Source organism: Anser brachyrhynchus (genome assembly GCF_964034855.1).
Source record: "Anser brachyrhynchus genome assembly, chromosome: 19".
Taxonomy (NCBI): domain Eukaryota; kingdom Metazoa; phylum Chordata; class Aves; order Anseriformes; family Anatidae; genus Anser; species Anser brachyrhynchus.
Window position 1 is genome coordinate 8,633,907 of NC_137712.1, and position 19,807 is coordinate 8,653,713.

The window sequence follows — 19,807 nt, forward strand, 5'->3', positions numbered from 1 at the left end:
AGGAAACGGGTTTAAGGGGTCTGTGAGCTGTTCAGAGGTAACAGCCAAAGCAGGAGGAGCAAGGCAGAAGATCTCTGTGGTCCTGACACGTTAGGCACGTTGAGGCTCTGAGCCAGTCCCATGATGGAGGGAGGGCAGAGAAGCCATGCTCTGAACTGTCAGCTTCCTCACCCAAAATGTACATCAGCTTCTTCCCCCTCTCTCCATCCTGGCAATTTGCACATGGATAAACCAGAACCTTTCTTCTGTCTGCACCAGTTGGATCCCCAGGGGCAGGGCAGGACTTGCTGGTGAGGCTGCAGGTTTTCAGAGCAGTTTTCCAAATTTTACCAAGCAACCATCCACTGACAATGAGACCTCTGGAAGTACCTGCTGGACACCCTGCCCCAGCAGAGAGCCCCAGACATGGCTCACATTCATCGCTGTTGACCAGCCTTCAGCTGGCGAGAAGCTCCCATGCCAGGCTGGGAGCAAACTGTAGTTCTATGATGCACAGCGTGCATTTTGAGATTTATTTTTATTAATGTCATTCTGTTTTTAAGGGTGATTTATTTTTATCACCACGAGAGAGAGAGAGGCCTGTGGTTTTACTAGGGGATATAAATCCCATCTAGATTTCAACCTTTCCAGGTCAGGGATTTTATCATCTCTGGGAGCATCCCAAGTAGTGGGTGCGAGGAGTTTCCCTGCCCTCCCTCCTCTCTGGCTTCCAGGAGAAGCCTGGACCAAGGTTTGTCCTGTCTGGGGGATGACTGCCCTGCAGGTTTCCCCTGTGAAGAGCAGCAGGGCCAGCCTTGAAATGCTCCCACACATTTATAGCTGACCTCTCCTGCAGTGTGGATCCAGCCTTGGCCCAGAACTTCTTTGCTCCAGGGTTCAGGCAGAGGTGTTCTCAGCAGCAGCGCCAGGGGCTCCTGGCACATGTTTGGACAGAGGCCACCAGGTGATGGGGGCTCTGTCTGCTGAGACTCAACCTCTCACCCTTCCCAGGACTGAAAACCTCTTTTGGGTTGGAGTTTTTGTTTAACATCTGTCTGTACGATGTGCTGATTCGTGACTGAAGCCACTGAGTGCTACTTCAGTATAAATAATAATCCACACTGAAGACGGTGGCTCTGAAACGCTAGGAAATGCCAAAACACATTTTGCTTGCCTGACCTTAATTTGGCTTCCCTTGTGTCTTCGCAGTGTGACTCATTCTTTAATTAAATGATTGCTGCCCCTGACAAATTTCAAGCCCGTATTGCAAAGTACCAACTCATCAGAGCTTTTCGGAGAGAGCACCAACATCTGCACATGAGCAAAATGCCATCTTTCACTTCAGGTGAGCTGGGTGCCTCTTCCAGATGCTGGCACATCCTCACACAGTGCAAACTGTGGCCCAGAGCTGCTCCTCAGCTGGAGAGCTTCAGCCAAAATGCCCCATCTTCTTGGCAGGCGCTGCTTGAAGCGAGGACAAGAAAGGTTTGTTGCCTGCTGGGACTTGCAGGCACCTCTCCTCGCTCTCAGTTTTTTCAGTGGACGTGGCATGTGTGCCACACTCTGGGATGTCTTCTTGTACAATCATGGAGCCCTGCTTTTTCACTTGCCTCCCTCACCAGTGCTGGTAACATTTACGAGGGCATCCATTTTTGGTGGCATATGCAAATCCTGATTTGTGAGCACAATTACCTGCTTTGTATGCACAAAACTGATTCACTTGCACATTCTGTGGGCATCACTTAAGAGGCCTGCTGGAGAATTGGTCCCTGAGGGCCAAACGCTGGGAAAAACAGCCTGTGATTCTGTGCTGTCAGGCTTGCTAGAGCAGTGGCATAAATGAGATGGATCGCTACCTTGATTAGCAGGTGCAAGTGCGTTGATTTTTTTTTTCCCCATCCATAAATCAGGCACTTACCCGTCAAAGCTCTCTTCTATGCATCCACAATTGATTGCACCCACAAAACAATAGGCACATGCTTGTAAGAACCCAATTAGATGTGGTAGTGAAAGGTCTTTTCTAGAAATTGGCAGGAAAAAAAAAAGAAAAAAAAGGTTTCCATCATCTTCCAAATGGGCTAGTTTGTCACCTGAGCTGCAGATGGTTTTGCTGTCCTGGTAGGACAAGGCTCTTGCAGGCAGGAAACAGATGAAAGTCGTTGTTAAACATACCCATTTTTTAAAGGCACTTGTAAAGGGGATTTGGAGGTTGCAGAGCTGAACATGTAAATCAGTAGATGACCAACCTCAGTGAGGGTGTATTTGTGTTTACGAAAACAGTCATTTTCACTGATAGTTCAGTGTAATATCATGCGGCTTTTGTGCACATCAAGTAATATTTGTTTGTTCTCGTACACTTCTGCTATTTTCGCTGTTGGAAGATCCCGGTGTCTTTATTGACTTAGACTTTTATAAGATGAGGTTCCGTCTCTCTAAGGTATGTAGTTTAATAACTTGGTCAAAAACCATGTAATATACGATTTCTTTCCAAGTGGCGGCACAGCTTGCCTTCTGCACCAAGCAGGGCAGGAGGCAGTTAACTCCCAAGCTAATTTAGCTTCAGGCTGAAGTGTTAGACATAAACAGCAATCAAAATGCATGCCTGCGAGGGGGCTGAGTTAAGGTTATCTGTGCTGTCTTTACACTCTCATTTTCTGCCATTAGAGTGTTTAATCCTGCAGCTACTAATGTTCTTGTAATGGCATTTCTGTGCTTGTCTAAAGGCCATGAAGGGGAGGGAAGGGAAGTGAGTGCTCCTGGGCCCATCTCACCTGCCTGACCCATCCCAGCAGCACTGCAGAAGGTCACTTCTCACCTATGATAGTTGATCGGGGCAGTGGACATCCCAGAAGACAGCAGCCAGGCACTGCAGAACACCCTTGGGTGCTGCCAGCTCAGGACCTTGCACTGCTGCCTTGCATCAGCCACGCACGTGTGTCCCCTGGGAGCTCCCTCGGCAGCACGGCTCAGGGGCTTAGCAAATGATAATGAGAATAATATCTGTGCTGAGCGTAAACCAGACACAATCCCCACAAGTTAAGCTTGTTCTTAACTGCTTTGATGCATCTGGGCAAAGAGGGTGACTTGTAGTGGGGGAAGAGGAGGGAACCGTCAAGTTAATTCCAGGTTTTCCCTGCTCACCCAAAGCACAGAGCCAACCTGCAGAAGGTTTTGCAAGGGCACGAGGCTGGCTCAGCTGGCAGCAAGGAGAGGTGCTGCTCCTGGGCCCACGGCATCTCCTCGTGGGTTAGCACAGCTCCCAGGCTCTGTTTGAAGCAGTGCTGGGAGCCACCGGTGCGCCCAAAACTTCCTACAAGGGGGTTTCGGTAGGTGGGGAGGGAGATGGGCCAAGGCAAGAGCGCCCCACCTGGTTTGGGGATGTGGCAGGGACCAAGGGACCAGGCTGTGCCCTGGAAGGAGCCCTACAGCCTGCACCCAGGGTCTGCAAATAAAGAAGAACAGATCCTGCAGGTGGGAGAGGTGTCCACAGGGCCAGAGCCTGTGCTTCAGGTGGCTGCAGGACAGCAGGGTCCGGTTCAGCCTTGTCAGACTTTCTCTGAGCGCTGGATTAAGAGGTTGCTTCTGTGACGTTCTGCCAGGAGCTCAGAAACCTTTCACAAAGGATAAATCAATGCTGAACTTCCTCTGGATGCTTCCGAACCTCTGAAGCCTCGACGGCTTCATTACGGGAGGGCAGTGGCTGGCGTGGCAGGAGGGACAGGCATCGATCAGCCCCTTGTCCCCACCTCTGGAGGGATGCACCGGGGCCAGCAGAGCTGGGGTCAAGGCTTTGCTCCCCTGCAGTGGGGAAGGAGAGGGGCACCTCGGGTCCCCCCTATCCGTCAGTGCTGCATCAGAGCAGGCTCGTCATCCCGGAGCTGGCTCGGTGCGAGCACGCAGCCCCGCGCCACTGCTGGCGTCAGCTCGCCCAGAAGAGGCCTACAGGCCTCCCAGCCTGGTCCCGCAGGCCTGTCAGCCTGCCCTCGGTTCCAGGGAAAGTTACGGAGCAAATCATCTCGGCTGAGATCCCACGGCACGTGCGTGGCATCCAGGGGGCCAGGCCCAGCCAGCACGGGTTCACGGAAGGCAGGTCGTGCTTGTCCAACCTCGTCTCCTTCTATGACCGTGTGACCAGACCGGCGGGCGAGGGAAGGGCTGGTGGTGTAGTCTACTTAGACTTCAGCAAAGCCCTTGACACGGTCTCCCACAGCATTCTCCTGGGGAAGCTGGCTGCCCGTGGCCTGGTCAGGTGCGCTCTCCTCTGGGTAAAGAACCGGCTGGAGGGCCGTGCCCAGCGGGTTGTGGTTAAGGGAGTTAAGTCCAGCTGGCGTCCCGTTACAAGCGGTGTCCCCTGGGGTCGGTGCTGGGGCCTGTCTTGTTTAATACCTTTATTGATGACCTGGATGAGGGGATTGAGCGTACCCTCAGTGAGTTTGCAGGCGACACCAAGCTGGGAGGTAGTGCTGATCTGCCTGAGGGTAGGGTGGCCCTTCAGAGGGATCTGGGTAGGCCGGACTGCTGGGCTGCCCCCTGTTTGCTCCACTGCTGCCAGCAGCCCCCTAACTCCATCAGTAAAAATGCCATTGCCTGCAAAGAGCAGCTTCCCTGGGAGCACAGGGGCTGCAGGAGCTTCTGCTGCGTGCCAGGCTGGAGGATTAGGGGGATCCCGTAGCATTATCACAACAGATCGCCTCTCGCCCTAACGAGGCTAACAGGATTACCCGGCACGCTGGCACTGACGTGCTTGGCCGTGTGGTGTTCGTGCAGCTGCACGAAGAAAAGAGATGGCTGGGGATTATTTCTGTTTCAGAAGGAACAGAAACGGTGCATTGGGTGAAATGAAAGAAAAGTTCTGCAGCCCACGGGCGCTTTGCGGCAGCCTGCAGCTCTGGGTTGCACTCAGAGCTCCTCACCCCATCGGCTCCTCAAGCAGCCTCCTCGGAAATGAAAGCACAGCAGGAGGAGGGAGGCTGCACGAAACTATCTGCGAAGCTCTGGATGTGTCCTGCAGCTTGTGACAGAGGTTACCCCCTGGGCAGAAGCCGACCCAGAGACGTCGTGTTCCCTGTAATTGGCCGTGGCTGTGCAGCCTTTGGGATTTGGTGTAAGTGGGAGAGGGGAGCAGGAGAAGCAGTGCCACAGAGCAGGGCTGGGGGCTGGCTGGAGCAGGGCGCTGCTGCTCTCCCATGGCCTCGGGTTTCCCCTTGCCCTCCCAAATACCTGTGTGTGTCACATGAAGAGCAGGCATGCTCTCTGAGCCTCTTACTAGACCTGTGCTTTTCCATTTCCTGGTTAATGCACCTGCTCCCTGCAAGAGCAGAGGGGTTTCCTCTCTCCCTCTCGCAGTGCTTTGTTAAATGACAGACTGCAAATACGGCGTGGGGCCTCCAGAACTTAACACCGGGACCTGCTCTTGCTTAAACGAAGCAAGCAGTGATCCTTCCTTTTCCAGAACAGACCAAGACTCGCTGTGGATTACCCAGTCCGACTTGTGGGTTATGCATCTGAAAGACAAATGACCACCACCGGCCGTGTCTGCACCGTTTGCGGGTCGGCGACCGCAGAAATGGGATGCTTGTCCCAGCACTTTGTAGATCCTGACTCATTTGTCCTCCCGCAGCAGAGGCAGACGCAAGGTTTGGTAGCTGCGAACAGCAGTGCTGTTGTTCGGGCTTTTGGTGGTGGTGGTTTTTTATGCAGCATGCTGCAATCTGCCCTTTAGGAAATGTACTTTCTCAAAGGAGGAGCTAGGAACTAGGGGGCTCCCATCCCTGTCACACGGAGCGTTTCTCCCTCCATGGGGATTCACTCTGTGCCCTGTGGCAGGAGCTGGCTCAGCACCATGCCCGGCCGGGCTGAGCAAAGAGGAAATCACGGAGTATCTGGGGGGGCTGAAGGAAGAGAGGAGATGCCCAGCAGTGCGAGGAGAGCAAGTGCTCATGAAAACGTGGAGCAGCACCACCAGTTCTTCTGCATTTCACAGCCCAGCAGATTGCAATGCTCAGCTGGTCCTGTGCTGCAGTCTTTCCCATTGCATTTCTAAAGCTCTGCCAGAAGGGTGCAGATGTGCCTGGACAAGCTGGGGCCGCATCCTGCACGGTTCTGGGGAGGTGCCGGTGGTCTCAGCCCTGTGTGGCACCCCCTGCTGTGGCCGCAGGCTGCTCCCACTCACCCAAACCTCCCCTAAACCTCCTGGGAAAGCCTCCAGCGCCAGCTGCAGCTGCCGAAGCTCTAGGACTGGAGTCGATAAAATCGATATTTCCGCGGGGTGATGGAGTTCCTCCTTCCCACGCCAAGCTGCCTCGACAGGAAGCAAACGGGCGGACACAACAAACACGTCGTGCTGCGGGAGAGGGGTTAGCAGCCCTGGAACCTGCAGCCAGCAGTAAGGAAGGAGGTGGTCGGGCTGTTTGATGCCAACCTCTCTAGGTGTTTTTTTTCTCCCCAGTTTGCTCTAATTTCCATGGCAGGCGCTGGGAGTGAGCTGGTGCCCCAAGACTCCCGGCTCTGCTTTGCAAGCACTTTGAGGTGTCTCTCATTTGCAGAGCCTATATTTGTTATGTAACGAGCGCCAGGAATTAATGATCCGCGGCGTGGCTGGGGAAACTTGCGTACTAAGCACCCAAGGAAAAAATAACTTTCCCTTTTTTTAACTGGCTGACGGAGCCATTAGGACACGCAGTTCTTGCCGTGAAACTGCCCCAGCCCCAGGCCAGGCAGGCTGAGCTGGAGCAGGAGCTCACGCCGCCGTCTGCTTCCCGACTCCTTCCCTTTGGAGGAGTAATGCTCCTGCCTCTCCCGTTATGAATCATGAGGTTAGCAGCTTTTGACAGATCATAAATCAGTGCTTCGAAGTCGCTAGGACAAATCCCAGGACATTTAATCTTTAATATTAGACGTGTTTAAAGCAGTGAATATTTCATGAAGGTGCTGTTGCATTTTAGCATGCCATTAGCTCTCTCTTTCTCCCCCCCTTCCTTTTCCCTACCTCCCCCTTTCCAGACAGCTCTCATCAAAAAAAAGGTCTCACGGGCTGCACCCCGTTTCGTTCCCTCCCAGCAGGAAAGCTCCTTACTGCAAGCCCTGCGAGACACGCGGAGCTCGCCCAGGGACCCGAGGAGCACACGGGTACCTGCCAGCCTGCATCAGTGCCGGCTCCGGGGGCTGCCCTCTCCCTGCCTCCCTCCTCTGAGCAGGCGGCAGTGGTTGTGTGCCCCCCCTTCCCCCCTCCTGGCTCTGCACAGGTGCTTAAAGAGCAGCCTGCCACTGCAAGGAGGAAAAGGGTGATGGGGGGGCAAGTGGGGAGGGGGAAATTATCGACAGGCGCTTGTAAGAGAAAACTCCACGTGCAAATCCAGTTCCACTGTTTATTTCGCCGTTTCTTGCTCCGGGTTACATCTTTCTACCAAACCCAGAATCGACTGGGGCCAGGCACGGTCAGGTCCCTGCTCCTGCTCTCAGCGGGGTGTAACAGGGCGCAGGAGGAAGGTGCAGCGGGGTGAGACCCCGTTAGCGTTTGGGCAGGGGCACAGCGAAGGCTGGCTGCAGAGGGTGAGGCCAGCATCACGCTGAGGACCGAGGGCAGCCCGTCTGCCGCAGGTGTGAGCACTTTGCAGACCAGGACAGGAGCAGCCCCGTCCACGTGGTGTTTCTCTGCAGGCAGCGTGAGCTGTCCTCGGAGGTCATCAGGCAGAATTTGGCTGAATCTGGGGAGCTGCGTGGGTGCACAGGAGCACGGGCTGAGGACAGACGTTTTGCATCATTACATCTCATCCCCGTTCACAGCGGGAGCACGTCGTGTAACCCCGTCAGAAAAGCTTCGGCTTTCTTCCAGCTTCCCACATCTCCTCACCCAGAGGTTTCAGAAGGCTCCAAAGAGCTTCAGACCCGCCACGGGGACCTGGATTCCTGTGACGAGCAGGGATGAACAGCAGGGGAGGAGCGGCCGACGCAGTGCTTTCTGACCTGCCCCTTGCACAAAGTCTCATCTTTCCCTGGTCTCTTTTAGGGGAGTGCAGCTGTCACGAAGGCTACGCCCCAGACCCCGTCCATCGGCACCTGTGTGTGCGCAGTGACTGGGGACACAGCGAAGGGTGAGTGGGAGCCGAGCTCCTCTCTGGGGTGTGCTGGGGCCGGCTCTCCTTCCCCCCTGGCCGCCACCATCCCCAAAGACCCGGCGCCCGACGGGTGCTGCTGGCCTTGCTGGGTGGCGTGACGCAGCTTCTCTCTCCCTCCTGGTCTCCCAGGCCGTGGCCCTACACAACGCTCGAGAGGGGATACGACCTGGTCACAGGAGAGCAGGCGCCGGAGAAGATACTCAGGTGGGTCCAACGACCGCTCGTCTCCTCCGTCTCAGAGGGCAGTGCCTGCTGCTGGGGGCTTCCCAGCAGCCTGCTGCCTCCTGGTGGTGTCACCTGCCTCCAGTGAGCCTAAAAATCAGCCTGTCCTGTGCAGGAGGGGAGGGGATTCCCTCTTGTCCCCTCTGCCGACACACCTCAACAAAAGCGAGGGCGCTGTGCACTAAGTATCCCCCTGGGCTTAAAGCCAGAGCAGGATCATCCTCCTGTTCTCCCTGTCACACCTCCAGCTGTTCTCACTCGTGTGCCTGTGGTTGGCTCTCAGGACAAGACCAAGTGACGAACGCCTGCCATAATGGCACCGCTGCCCTCATCTCCAAGTGGCCAGGTGTGGTAGAGGTCCACCTCCTACCACCATATTCCCACCTGACATGTTTGTCCTCACTCCAGGTCCACCTATAGCCTGGGACAAGGCCTGTGGCTGCCGGTCAGTAAGAGCTTCGTGGTGCCCCCCGTGGAGCTTTCTATCAATCCTCTTGCCAGCTGCAAGACAGATGTTCTGGTGACAGAAGATCCAGCAGATGTCAGGTAGGAAGCAGATTTCTCGTTTTGCTCATGCTCGAGTGACTAGACTGCTCTTTAAATTGTTCCTGAGGATGCAGTAATTTCTACGATGATAAGTTTGATTAATTTTCTTCCAATAAGAAACCCGACGTGATAACTCTGCGGTTTTTTTTTGGTCCTGATGGGTCTGGGCCAGGTGTGTGCGTATAACTCTAATGCAGGCAGGTAAATTGGTATGAGCCTGTGGCAAGGCAATTTTCAAGTGGCTTAAATCTAATGTTTGATAGCACAGCTGTAATTGGTGCACTCGCAGGTATGGAAGTGCCATCCTCGTTCAGAATCTCGTATGTGTGTCACGTCAGCCCAACTCTATAGGCTGCTCTGGGGCTCACGAGGGGCCAAGGTCAGACCAGGTGAAAGGCCATGCTGCTTGTCCAATTATTATGCAATTAGGGGATTTTTTTTTCCTTCCTGGAGTTCAGCAAATGCCCGAACGTTTCTCTGACTCGTCATTTTGGCTAGCTTGTGCTTCAGCCAGACCTCCTCTGATGTCAAATTCAGCAGTGCGAGCTCGGGGGGTGTTGCAGGAGGAGAATTGCCCCAGTGGAAGGAGAGGCTGGGAGAGGGGGCTGAGCGTGGGTGAGGTGAGGGGCTTGGAAAGGGAGTCCAGGCAAAGTGGTTGTCCACCCCTGCCTGGTTTGCAAGGGCTTGACTGTTTGATTCCTAAGGCATTTAGTGTGCATCGCCTCTCCCCCATTAAATCAAAACCGAGCGTGTGATCGCTGGGTGCCAGGGAGGCTGTGGGAGCCCTCGCTACCTTCCTGCTTGCTGCCTTCTCCTGTTCACCGAAGACAAAATTTCCTGACATGCAAATTTTTGTCTGTGGTGTGAATCATCTTCATGGGCACCAGCAGGATCCGTATTTCCCCAGCCTATTTTGCCTTCCGTTTCCCAAGAGCAATGGGACAGGGGGTTTCCTTGTTTCTGCTCCATCATGGGTCTTGGCAGGGCTGCAGCTGGAGCAAGTACCTCCAAAACCTGCGGCAGAGCCAGGACTGGCATCCAAAAGGTCCTCACTTCCAAGTGTGTTTTTGTTGATGATTGGTGCTCGTTCCCTCTTGTGTAAAAGGAGCCTTATGGTATGTATCTATCTCAATTTGGCTCTGTTGGGAAAGGTAGTTTTTGTCTGCAGAAGACGACTGATTTTTGGTTGAGGATAAGGGTCGCCTTGTTGTATGCCAACATTTTCCAAGCCAAACCACCGCTGTCTCTTGCTCCCTAACATCCTCATTAGAAAGCAGAAGTAGAGGTTGGGAAGCTCGCTTTCTGCCCCGGTGCTGTGATTGTCTCTGGGCTCTGATCCTCGAGGAGGAGTCTCGGGATGGAGGAATGCCAGGGCAGGAGGTAGGGAGCTTCTGGCATGGAGGCTGATGCCTGCTCTCCTCCTAAATGAAAGCCGAATTGAGAATTCCAGATACAAATACCGGAGTGACCCAAGTGGAATAAGGGAGGCAAGTTCACAGCGCTTGTATCGTACATGCAGGAGATGCTAAATTATTTAAACTTTAATAAACGTAATAATAAATATTTGATGTTGAATTATGGAAGGTTTCACAGATACAGTGAAAACCAAAAACTGATCTATTATTTCTGCATTAGAACCTAAACACTTCTCAAACTGGGACCAGGCTGCTGGCTCAGGGTCCCGAGCACCCTGTGATGGATGGAGACGGAGCTGATGCCTCCCGAGCTGAGCGCTGGGGGCTGGCGGAGGAGCTGGTGCGGAAAAGTTGTGCTCAGTGCTGAGGCAGTCCACAAGCGGGGACATGGCCGTGTTCAGTGCCCACAAGCATCGCCTTGTCCTGTCTCTGTGCTGGGGTTTTGGGGAGCTTTGGACTGAGAGGTGCCTTGGTAGCAAGGCGAGGGAGCAGCAATGCAGCAGTTTCGGTGGTCTAGATGTCCCAGTGATGACCAGTAACGTTGGACCTAATGTTGGAGGTGAACGCGTACTATGCACTGTACCTGTGTCCAAAAGCCATCCCTGTGCCTTCAGAGGGCCCTGCTCACTGGGAGCACGGTGGCACTGCTGTCCCTCTGTGCCTGCAGCTCCTGCTTGCGGTGCTTTAGCTCTGATCCAGCCATGTCCCCGTGCCCAGGGTCAGATCAGCACCGTCTCACAACAGCTGGAACACGCTGCGTCTCAGCGCCTGGAGTGTCCTGTTTGCTGTCCCGTAATGTCGTGATGGTAATTCAGTCCTGTATTTCTTCTGTGCCTTTAATAACAACCGTGCTGAATTCCTCCAGACCTTTCGTTAGTCTGGCACCTTTTGGCTCTGGGGTCACTTGTCTTGAAGAGTTTAATGGAGGGAAATTGCAGAAAGCCTGGTTTGGAGAAAACAAGTGATGAAGTCTTTACAACTTGGAGGGTTAAAGGTTCAAACGTAGCCTTGTGGTTTTATGAAGATGCTCGAGACTGCAGAAAGGCCAGGTGGGGCTCTGCCACTCAGCAGCTCTCTGGAGCAATGCTGACTCCCGGCTGCCGCTCCTGGGGATGTTGCTCTCCACGTGCTTCACCGCCAGGGCTTTCTCCAGCTTCCTCCCATGGCTGCAGCCAACCCTGGGAACGCTGCCTGTGCTCTGCATGCCCCCGGAGGGCAGCAGGGTCACGACTCGTCCTGCAGAACTTGGCGGTGGGTGTTTTAGGGCCATGCATCCTAAACTGAGCAAAAGGTTTCCCTTAGAGCTGGTGAAGCTTCTGTGCATAATTTAGCAGTAACTGTTTTAAGCGTCCCCTCTTCAACTCCAGAGCATGGTCCTCTGCACAATTATCACGTCGGTCATACGTCTTGGTTCATGGGAGCCAGGCTAGCAGTGACAGCTCGTTACTGGTGACACCACGCTACCGGTGACACCTTTGTTCACATGAGGGTGGCCAGCACTGGAGGCTCTCCCTGTGCTGGCCTCTGGCTTGTGCTGGGCTGCCAGGTCAAGAAGTATCTCACCTTGTCTCGCTTGTTTTAAAGACCCCCCCTTTGTTTCCCTCTCCCCATGGCTCCCGTCCCTCTCCCATCCCGTATTTCTCCAGTAACTCGGTGATGAACACAGCAGTCTGTACTGATTTTAACAGATTACTCTCAGGTGTTTAATCCTTCTGCTGACCTTCCCTGGACACGTGGCCTTCACTTTATGGTCCTTTGGGACATATCGCTTGTCCTGTGGGACAGGGCATCACTGTTCCTGTTCAGAGCAGGCTGCTCACCCCATCAGCAGCTCACTAGGGACGGCAGTAGGGAGGACCCGCAGCCTTACTCCCACTGCTGCGAGCACCCAGCACCCCAGCACTTGGTGACAGGGGCACCCTTGGTGGCGGCACTGATGCTGGGGACATCCCCTGGGGGCAGAGAGCAGCACTGGGACATGCTGGGGGCCCTGCTGTCACTGTGGGGATGGGTGCTGGCCGGCACCCCCTGCCCAGCACCCTGCAGCCCCGCCGTGTCCCCAGCTCGGCGGAAAAGTTTGTAATTTCTCGTGAGTGGCTATAAATCAGGGGAGCGAGCCTCAGCTGCTGCCTGACATGACATATAGCTCCATCGTTATGGCAACCATAGAAACAAATAAAAGCCTTGCCTTCGCTTGACAAGCCTTTGAGATGTCCTGATGGAGAGACAAGTGTTCAGTGGCAGAATGAATTCTCTTGAACTCTCTGTCAATTCATCTTCGTTTTGCTCCCAAGTGAGCCCCTTTGCTCTCTGAATTCTTTGCCAAAGTACAATCAGCAAGATTTTTTATTATTGTTGTTATTATTATTTCATTTTCAGTTCTCTCAGTGCTTCACACACCACACACGAGCCACCCTTTCTCCCTTGCTCTGAGCGCACGCATCCCGTGGAGCAGGGACCAGCCCGTGCTGAGGCCAGGAGCTTTTGCTCCCCCTGTGCGTGGCCTTTCCTGGCTCAGCCCCACCGTGCCCCTGCGACAAAACCGCTGCCCCCGCCTTGCAGGGGCTCTGCCAGAAGCACCGTGTGGCACCGCTTTTGCAGCCATTCAGGCGCTTTGCAAGTTGGTGCCAAGCGCTGCGGTGCAAGGCTCCCTGCCGCGCCGGGGCTGATGAAAAGCAAAGAGGAGAAGAAAGGCGGAGGGAATCTGGGCCAGGAGAGGGGAAGCAGCTTTGCCACAGCAGCAGCAGGTCTCATCTGCTCCGCACCTGGGCTTCGTGCCTCACCCGCAGGAGCACAGACAAAGGGGTGCTGCTGCAGGTGAGCACCGCTGAGCCTCGGGAGGTTTTTACTGGGCACTCTGCTCCAGCACAAGGCAGGTTTCTTGCTCATCTTGAGCACCACCGATTCTGCGCAAAAGGGTTTCTCTTGGGTCCACTCCTGCTGCAATTTTTTGCTCTGTCTCCGTGGTCCCAGCTGCAGCACCGCCTGTTCCCCGAGCCCTGGGGTGCATTCATGCAAGGGAAGCCCTTCTGGGGGCTGTCTCTGAGCAGGAGCAGCAACCCCGGGTTGCTGCCTTCCAGGCTTTTGTCCTGTTGATAACAGCAGCCGTGGGCACCAACGCCGCAGCTGACAGCAGGTGCCTGTGATGAATGGACAGCCTAACATGTCGGAGCAAATTGATCATTGCATCACCAAGCACAACTTACTCGTTTCTGGAGGGAGGACAATCCATTACAGTGCACATCACAGAGACACCGGCATCCCCGGAGGTAACGTCCCTGCAGCTCTGGGCTGGGTTTCTTATCACCCCAGCACGCCGTCATCTCACAAAAACCAGTGGAGGAGCAACTTCTGGTGCATAACACAGGGATAAAGGCAGCCCCTGGCCTCGTCTGCTATGGGGAAAGGAGGGATGTGGTGCAGAGAGGCAGCTGCCAGCCTCTGCCATGCGTGTGTTACCTTTGCATCAGGCTGCTTGTGGGATTTTTGCTGGTCCTGGCCTCCTGGTTTGATTTATGAGAGCAGATTGGAGGAGTCAGCTACGTCTCATTTGGCTAAGGGATGACTAAACGGGGACGTAACCTTGTGGCAGCCGCCGATGGCTGGGAGCAGCAGAAGGAGAGAGGAGTCAAAGGAGTGGTGTGATAGGGAAATGCGGGGCAGGCAGGAAAAGGGAAAAGAAACTAAACTCAATCTGGAATCACCAAGGGAGTGACTGTCTTGGTTAGGTCAGAGCTGAAACCCGTGTTCAGCAGCACCTCTGTTGCACTGAGAAGGTGCAGAGACGTCTCAGCCTCCCTCTTTGTGGGCTTTTTAATAATCCCTGATACAGTGCTGCTGAATTTCCCTCTCTGTGCTCCAGTTCTGTGTGTGATCCTGCTAAATTCTTGAGCTCTTCATGCTGGGCTATAAAACTACACAGAAAATGATCAAACCACCTAGGGGCAGTGATGTAAATTTGGACTAGCTGGTAGGCAAATCCATCGCAGGGAGCAAGCACCAGGAGCAGCCACGAGTTGTGCAGCTGAGTGATTGCTGTTCCTCTCATCAGCGGTGCCACGGAGCCCAGGAGGGAAAAGCAAACAAACGCACAAACAGATTTTGTTTATGTATTTATTGAGACAATTAAAAAAACCCCAACACCCGCCAAATATGCACATGCTGTCTCACACCCAGAATGGTTCCCGTTAATGTAGCTGGGATCTCCCAGCACAGAGCACGATTTGGCACCGAGCTCTGCAGCTTTTCTTTCTGCCAGATCTTCTCTTGCCATCGTGTGTGTCCGTCTGTCCGTCCACCAAACCACCTGCTGCCAGCCTCAGCCCCGCTCTTGGAGCGGGATCCTGCCGGCACCCAGACAAGTGACGATCAGAAGGGGTTTGGAGGGGCAGGCAGGGGCTGATGCATGCACATAAGCAAGGAAGCAAAATGAGGCATCATTAGGTTTCTTTCAGTGGAAGGAGCTCTCCCGTCCCTGTTTGATGGTGGTATCTGTTTTTATCTCCCTGCCTTTGCTTCCTGTTAAACATTTGCTGGAGTGCGCTTTGCAGCCGCCTGTTCAAAGGCCCCATGGCCCCATGGCCTCTCTGTTTATTCAGCCTGTCTGCACTATTTTCCCCTAATTATGTCTTTCTCCCCATCGGAGTTTATTGCCCGTGACTTTGTGACCGTCCGCTGCCTGGGCAGGGCTCCGGGCAGCCCGGCAGGAGAGGGACCAGGCTGTCACCTTCCGGCCACGCCGCATCCAGCGTGGGCTGGGAAACCCTGCCCTCCTCCTCCTGCTGCTCTGCTCCTGCACACCATGTGCGCTGAGCCTCGCTATTTCATTTGAAATGAGATGAACGAGCTGCACGGCCTGCCTGGGCTTTCACAAGGAGGGGCTCGTGTCAGCCCGAGGCAGCCTGGGGAGGTGTCAGAAAGCGGCAGGGGACTGGGTGCGCCTGGGCTGCTGAGCAGGTGTGAAAGTGAAAAAAAAAAGGGCTCGTATTTTTGGGGCAGTTGCACATGATTTAAAAACCATAGCAGCATTTGGGGATGGGGAGATGCGAGGGATTTGCCAGGCAGAAGGGACGAAGCTCACCGCGGGTCCAGCTGGCGGAGAGCAGGGCATGGGGCACAGCCGCTGCCGGCAGGGAGGTGATGAGTGCCGGGTCGTGGGGAGGGACACCACAGCAGCCCAGCAGGAGCGGGGCAGGGCTGGTTTGGAGTGCGGGCACTTGAGCCCCAGCAAAAGCGAAGGATTTGGAGTCAGCTTTGACTCTTGTTTCCAGCCCAGCCGACCCACGTTGCCGTCCCCCATCACAAGCCGCGAGCATGCAGCGCTGCACTGGTGGGGAAGGGAGAGGGGCAGCTGAGAAACGGGAGGGGTGGCGGCAGCAGGACAGCCAGGGCTCCCCGCGTGTCTGGGGAAGGATGCTCTGAGCCAGTGCCCCCTCCCTGGTGTGAGCAGCATTATCTTTAAGTGCATTGAAGCAGGGGGAGACGGTGTCCCTGGTCCCACGTGGCTGCACGCCTCTCCGCAGGCTTAGCTGCGTGACTGGGACCTACAGTCCTGTGTGGGGTCATGACATTGGGAAAACATTAGTAACTTCTCTTTAGCTATTTTTAAATGCAATTTAGTGGAGAGAGCCGGCACCATCAACCAGCCGGTTCTGATGAGATTTCAAATGCCGTAAGCTTGCCCAGTGTGGTCCGTTTCCGCTCCTCCTTTCTGGTTTTTATCTCCCGTGACTGCTGTTGGATCGCTTCATTCAGAGGACAAAACTAATAAAATTCATCAGAGCTGAAATGTTCCTGGGAGCGTGCCAGGGACCTGCGATGGGCTTCGGAGCTGCTGTAAGGATGAGAAACAGCCTCAGCGGGGACAACGGGAGCAGAGGTGGACACGAGTTGGGGAGGTTCGTCCTTCTCTTCTAAGGGCATTTCCAAAAGGACAACGTTCCCTGCGGGTTTGGAAGGGACTCTTGGAGAAAATTAACCCCTAGGTTTATTTTATGGGGGTTTGTTTGTTTGTGGAAGGAATGGGGGAGGCGATGTGGCTGCGGAGGAATATCGTGCTCACCAGCAGAAGCGTGTGGGAAAATCCTGGTCCGGCTTCAGCCACGGGGCAGCCGCAGCTGCAGCCAGTGAGCCGGGGCGGCCCCGCTCTCCGAAGACAAATGAGGTTAATTAGCACTGGCTCCGCTCCTGAGCAGCCAGAGCCAGGTTTCCATCGACCCTGCTGGGCTGGGTGCAGTGTCCCACAGCCACAGCTGCTGCCCCAAGGGCTTTGCTCTGCTCCAGGACGTCACCCGGCTCTCGGGCTGGTTTTATCACCCCCTCTGCTCTCAGGGTACGCACGGCACAGCACCGCCCAGGTGTAAGGACCAAAAAGCTCAGCACCCGTTTTGCAGACTGTGTCAGTGCAGCACAGTGCAGCGTCCAGCATCGCCCGTCGGCTCAGAAAACCCTTGACCTTCCTGTGCTTTGCTGCAGCTGCCTGGTGGGACCGCAGCCGTGCTGCGCCGCAGCTGCAAATCCTCTGCTCCTTGCCTCTGCTGTGTCCAGGTTTTGCATCATTGCCCTTTTTCATCTCTTTATTTGCTATGCACTTGACCTCTCCTTTTCTGATGTAGATGTTGATAAGTGGCAGGCAGCTTCTCTGGCCTCCCTAAGTCTGGCTGCTGGCTACGGAGTGAAAAGGAAAAGCTCTCTAAACATTTTCTTGCTGCTACGCCTGGAAAGCCCGGGGGTCTGGTGGGCGGCGGCGGTTTCCCCGGTGCCACGGAGGAGTGCATTAAGTAGAATATTGTTTTGAGAGGCTAAATCAAAGAGTGCTGCAAAGCTGGCGAGGATTGGAAGGAAGGCTGGGGAGCGAGCAGGAGGAAAAAAAAAAGTCTAGAAAATGAGGTGAAGCTTTGCAAAAAAATAATCCCATCTTGGGAATTGCCCTGCTTTCACTGCCTGAAGAATTCCTGTGCACTAATCAATTCAGCTCCAGACATTTCCTCCGGTGCTTTTGATGTAAGGAGGTGCTGCGGGCTGAACCTAGTGCCTTTTGTCACAGCACAGAGGGTGCAGCCAGGGGCCCCGAGCCGAGCTGGCTGGAGTGGCAGCGGGGACGGAGGGGTGCGGGTGCGGATGGACCAGGCTGTCCTGGCACGGCACCCCGCGCATTTCTCCTCCGTCCGAGGCTTAAAGCAGAGGTACTGAGCAGGCTTCGCAGGGGAGGGCTGCGGAGCAGGCAGCGGCATGGGGAGTGCGGTCGGTTCTGGGATTGAGTGGGGCTGGGGGACACAGCAGGTCCCGGTGTCCCACCTCGGGATTTGTCCCGAGCGTCACGCAGCCAGGGCGCCTGGGGCCTGCCATGGCACCGCTGCTTTCTGTGTCCCTGGTGCGTGTCAGAGCGTGCTCAGCGCTGATGTCCTGCCGTACGCATGTGCTTTAGGGTGGGCTGGACTGTGGTGTGGTGGTGCCCATAGAGAAGCCTGGGGGACCCTAAAAAAACAGCTTAAATGACCCACCGAAGTGACTCTAGGGGCAGGGGGTACACCCTGCGGGGCCAGATTCCTGTTCCTTACGAAGCTCTCTGTGAATGCTGATTTCCCTCGCTGCTGTTGAACCGAGGCTGTCTCTACCTGCGTGTGTCTGAGCCCTCTAAATAAGCATCAGTGTAAAGGAGAGCCCTTCATTCCTTTGAGATTGCCCCTTTGGCCGTGTCTGCAGGCAGAGCTCACCCCCCCAGCTCGGGGCTGTGCCGTGGGATGTCCCTGTCACTGCCTGCCCAAGCCCTGCCTAATCCCGCCTGTGCCACCCGGTCACCCGTGGCCGGAGGCTCTCTCCCCATGGCAGCTCTCTGGGAGTCGTGCTGAACCCAGGAGCACACAATTAAACACCAGCTAATACTTCCCTGCTACAGTGGAGGGCTTAAAATGACATAAATGAAGAAGCTGAGAATTAAGGCAGGATACTGTGTAAATATGCTCTGAGCTTTTGCAACGAGAAGTCTCTTTATTCAGTTCTGTCCACATTTTCACTCTCTCTTTTTTTTTTTTTTAATCACTGTGTGTTAAACACAGATGGGCCAGAGCTGAAGACATTGACTCTGAAATGGAGTTGCTGTGGGTTTGGAAGCAGCTTTGGGCTGTAGCTGAGTAGTTTATAAAGGGTTAATTATAACCCAGTGGGTTGTTTAATAAAGGGCTCCCTGACCTGTAGAGTCCAAGAGGCGACCACGTTGCTTATAACCATCTGTGGCAGGCAGGGGCCGTGTGTGACGGGCCCTGACATCTGTTAGGGCTCAATCTGCCTGAGCAAACGCTGCGGGGCAGTTCTTCTGTGCCAGCTCCCCGGAGGGATGCCCTGAAAACCCCGCACAAAGTGATGAAGTTAACCTGCACCAAGGCTCTCGACCCCAGCCCCCATTTATCCCACGTGTGCCCGTGCCGACAGCCCGTGCCGTGCCGGTAACTCGGCACCGAGGCCGAGTTCCCTGGGCGGCAGCGCCCAGTGGCGAGGTCCCTGCGCAGGCAGGAGGGAAGGGTTGGTGGTGGTGCCCCGGAGCGTCCCCCCCTCTGGCTGTATCATGATGCTCTCCTTTGGGGGAAAAAACCTTTCGGGGTTCTGCTCCCTGCCTGCCCCCAGGCAGTGTTCGTGGTGGTGTTTTACCCAGGAGCTGGTCGTTGGCATCCACTGGGTCCGGATATCACGGGCGAAGGACTTTGTGGCTTTCCCAGCAGTGACACTGAGCGCTCGTAGACCTGCTCCACGTGGTTGGTGTGGGCACCTCAGGCCGATGCCAATTTATTATGGGCAGGCTGCTCCTGGTTCTCTGTCTCTGTTCTTCCTTGCCCTTCCTGACCACGTGGCTCGTGTTCCTGTTCCTGCGGGGAGGTGTTGGTATCTCTGCTGGGAAGGGAGATCTGTGAGGCAGGATGTGGTCCTGCGCTGGTGGGAGCCAAGGAGCCAGAGCTGGGCGTGTTGTGAGACCTGGCTTCTTCTCCCTCTTACACGAGCTTCCTGAGGACTTCAGGTAGGAGCAGGTCGCTGGAGCTGGTGGGATCCTGGGCAGACCCGAGCCTGTCCTTCCCCCTGCAGCCTGCCTGGAGGGTGCCGTGCCCAGGGGAAGGAGCCCGACTGGGTTTGTGTGAGTTTGTCGTGGTGCCCGACCACTGTGATGGCATGGGATTTTGGGGGCGAAAGGCAGGGTTTGTGCCCAAACACAACTAATACGTGATACCAGAATAGGAGGAGAGTCAGGAACAGCTGCACTGACCTAAGTGCTTTTCAAGGCATCGCCTTTGGAGCTCAGGGAGTTACAGGCTCCCCTCTTCCCGGTACACCCAGGATATGCTGCAGCATAGGCAATTAATTATAAGCAGAAACCTCCTCATTTATTGAAGCCTAGTTTATAAAAAGAAAAAATACAGCTTTTAGCCCGAGCCTGAAAAACTTCACTGCAGTGAAAACAGTGCCTGGCTCGCTTGTAAAGCAAAAGCGGGCATCAGATGGGCTCAGGGACAGCTGGGGTGGCGGTGGGAGGGACGCCGG

General features: G+C 55.0%; 1 protein-coding gene across 7 annotated transcripts in view; it reads left to right on the forward strand.

Moving 5' to 3' along the window:
- Positions 1-19,807, forward strand: part of ASTN2 (astrotactin 2) — a 341,061-nt gene that overhangs the window by 147,428 nt on the left and 173,826 nt on the right. For all 7 annotated transcript variants that reach the window (XM_080561615.1, XM_080561613.1, XM_080561618.1 and 4 more), the window contains 3 exons: positions 7,988-8,072; positions 8,226-8,300; positions 8,727-8,864. In XM_080561615.1, coding sequence (XP_080417741.1) covers positions 7,988-8,072; positions 8,226-8,300; positions 8,727-8,864 — 298 coding nt within the window. The remainder of the gene's footprint in view (positions 1-7,987; positions 8,073-8,225; positions 8,301-8,726; positions 8,865-19,807) is intronic.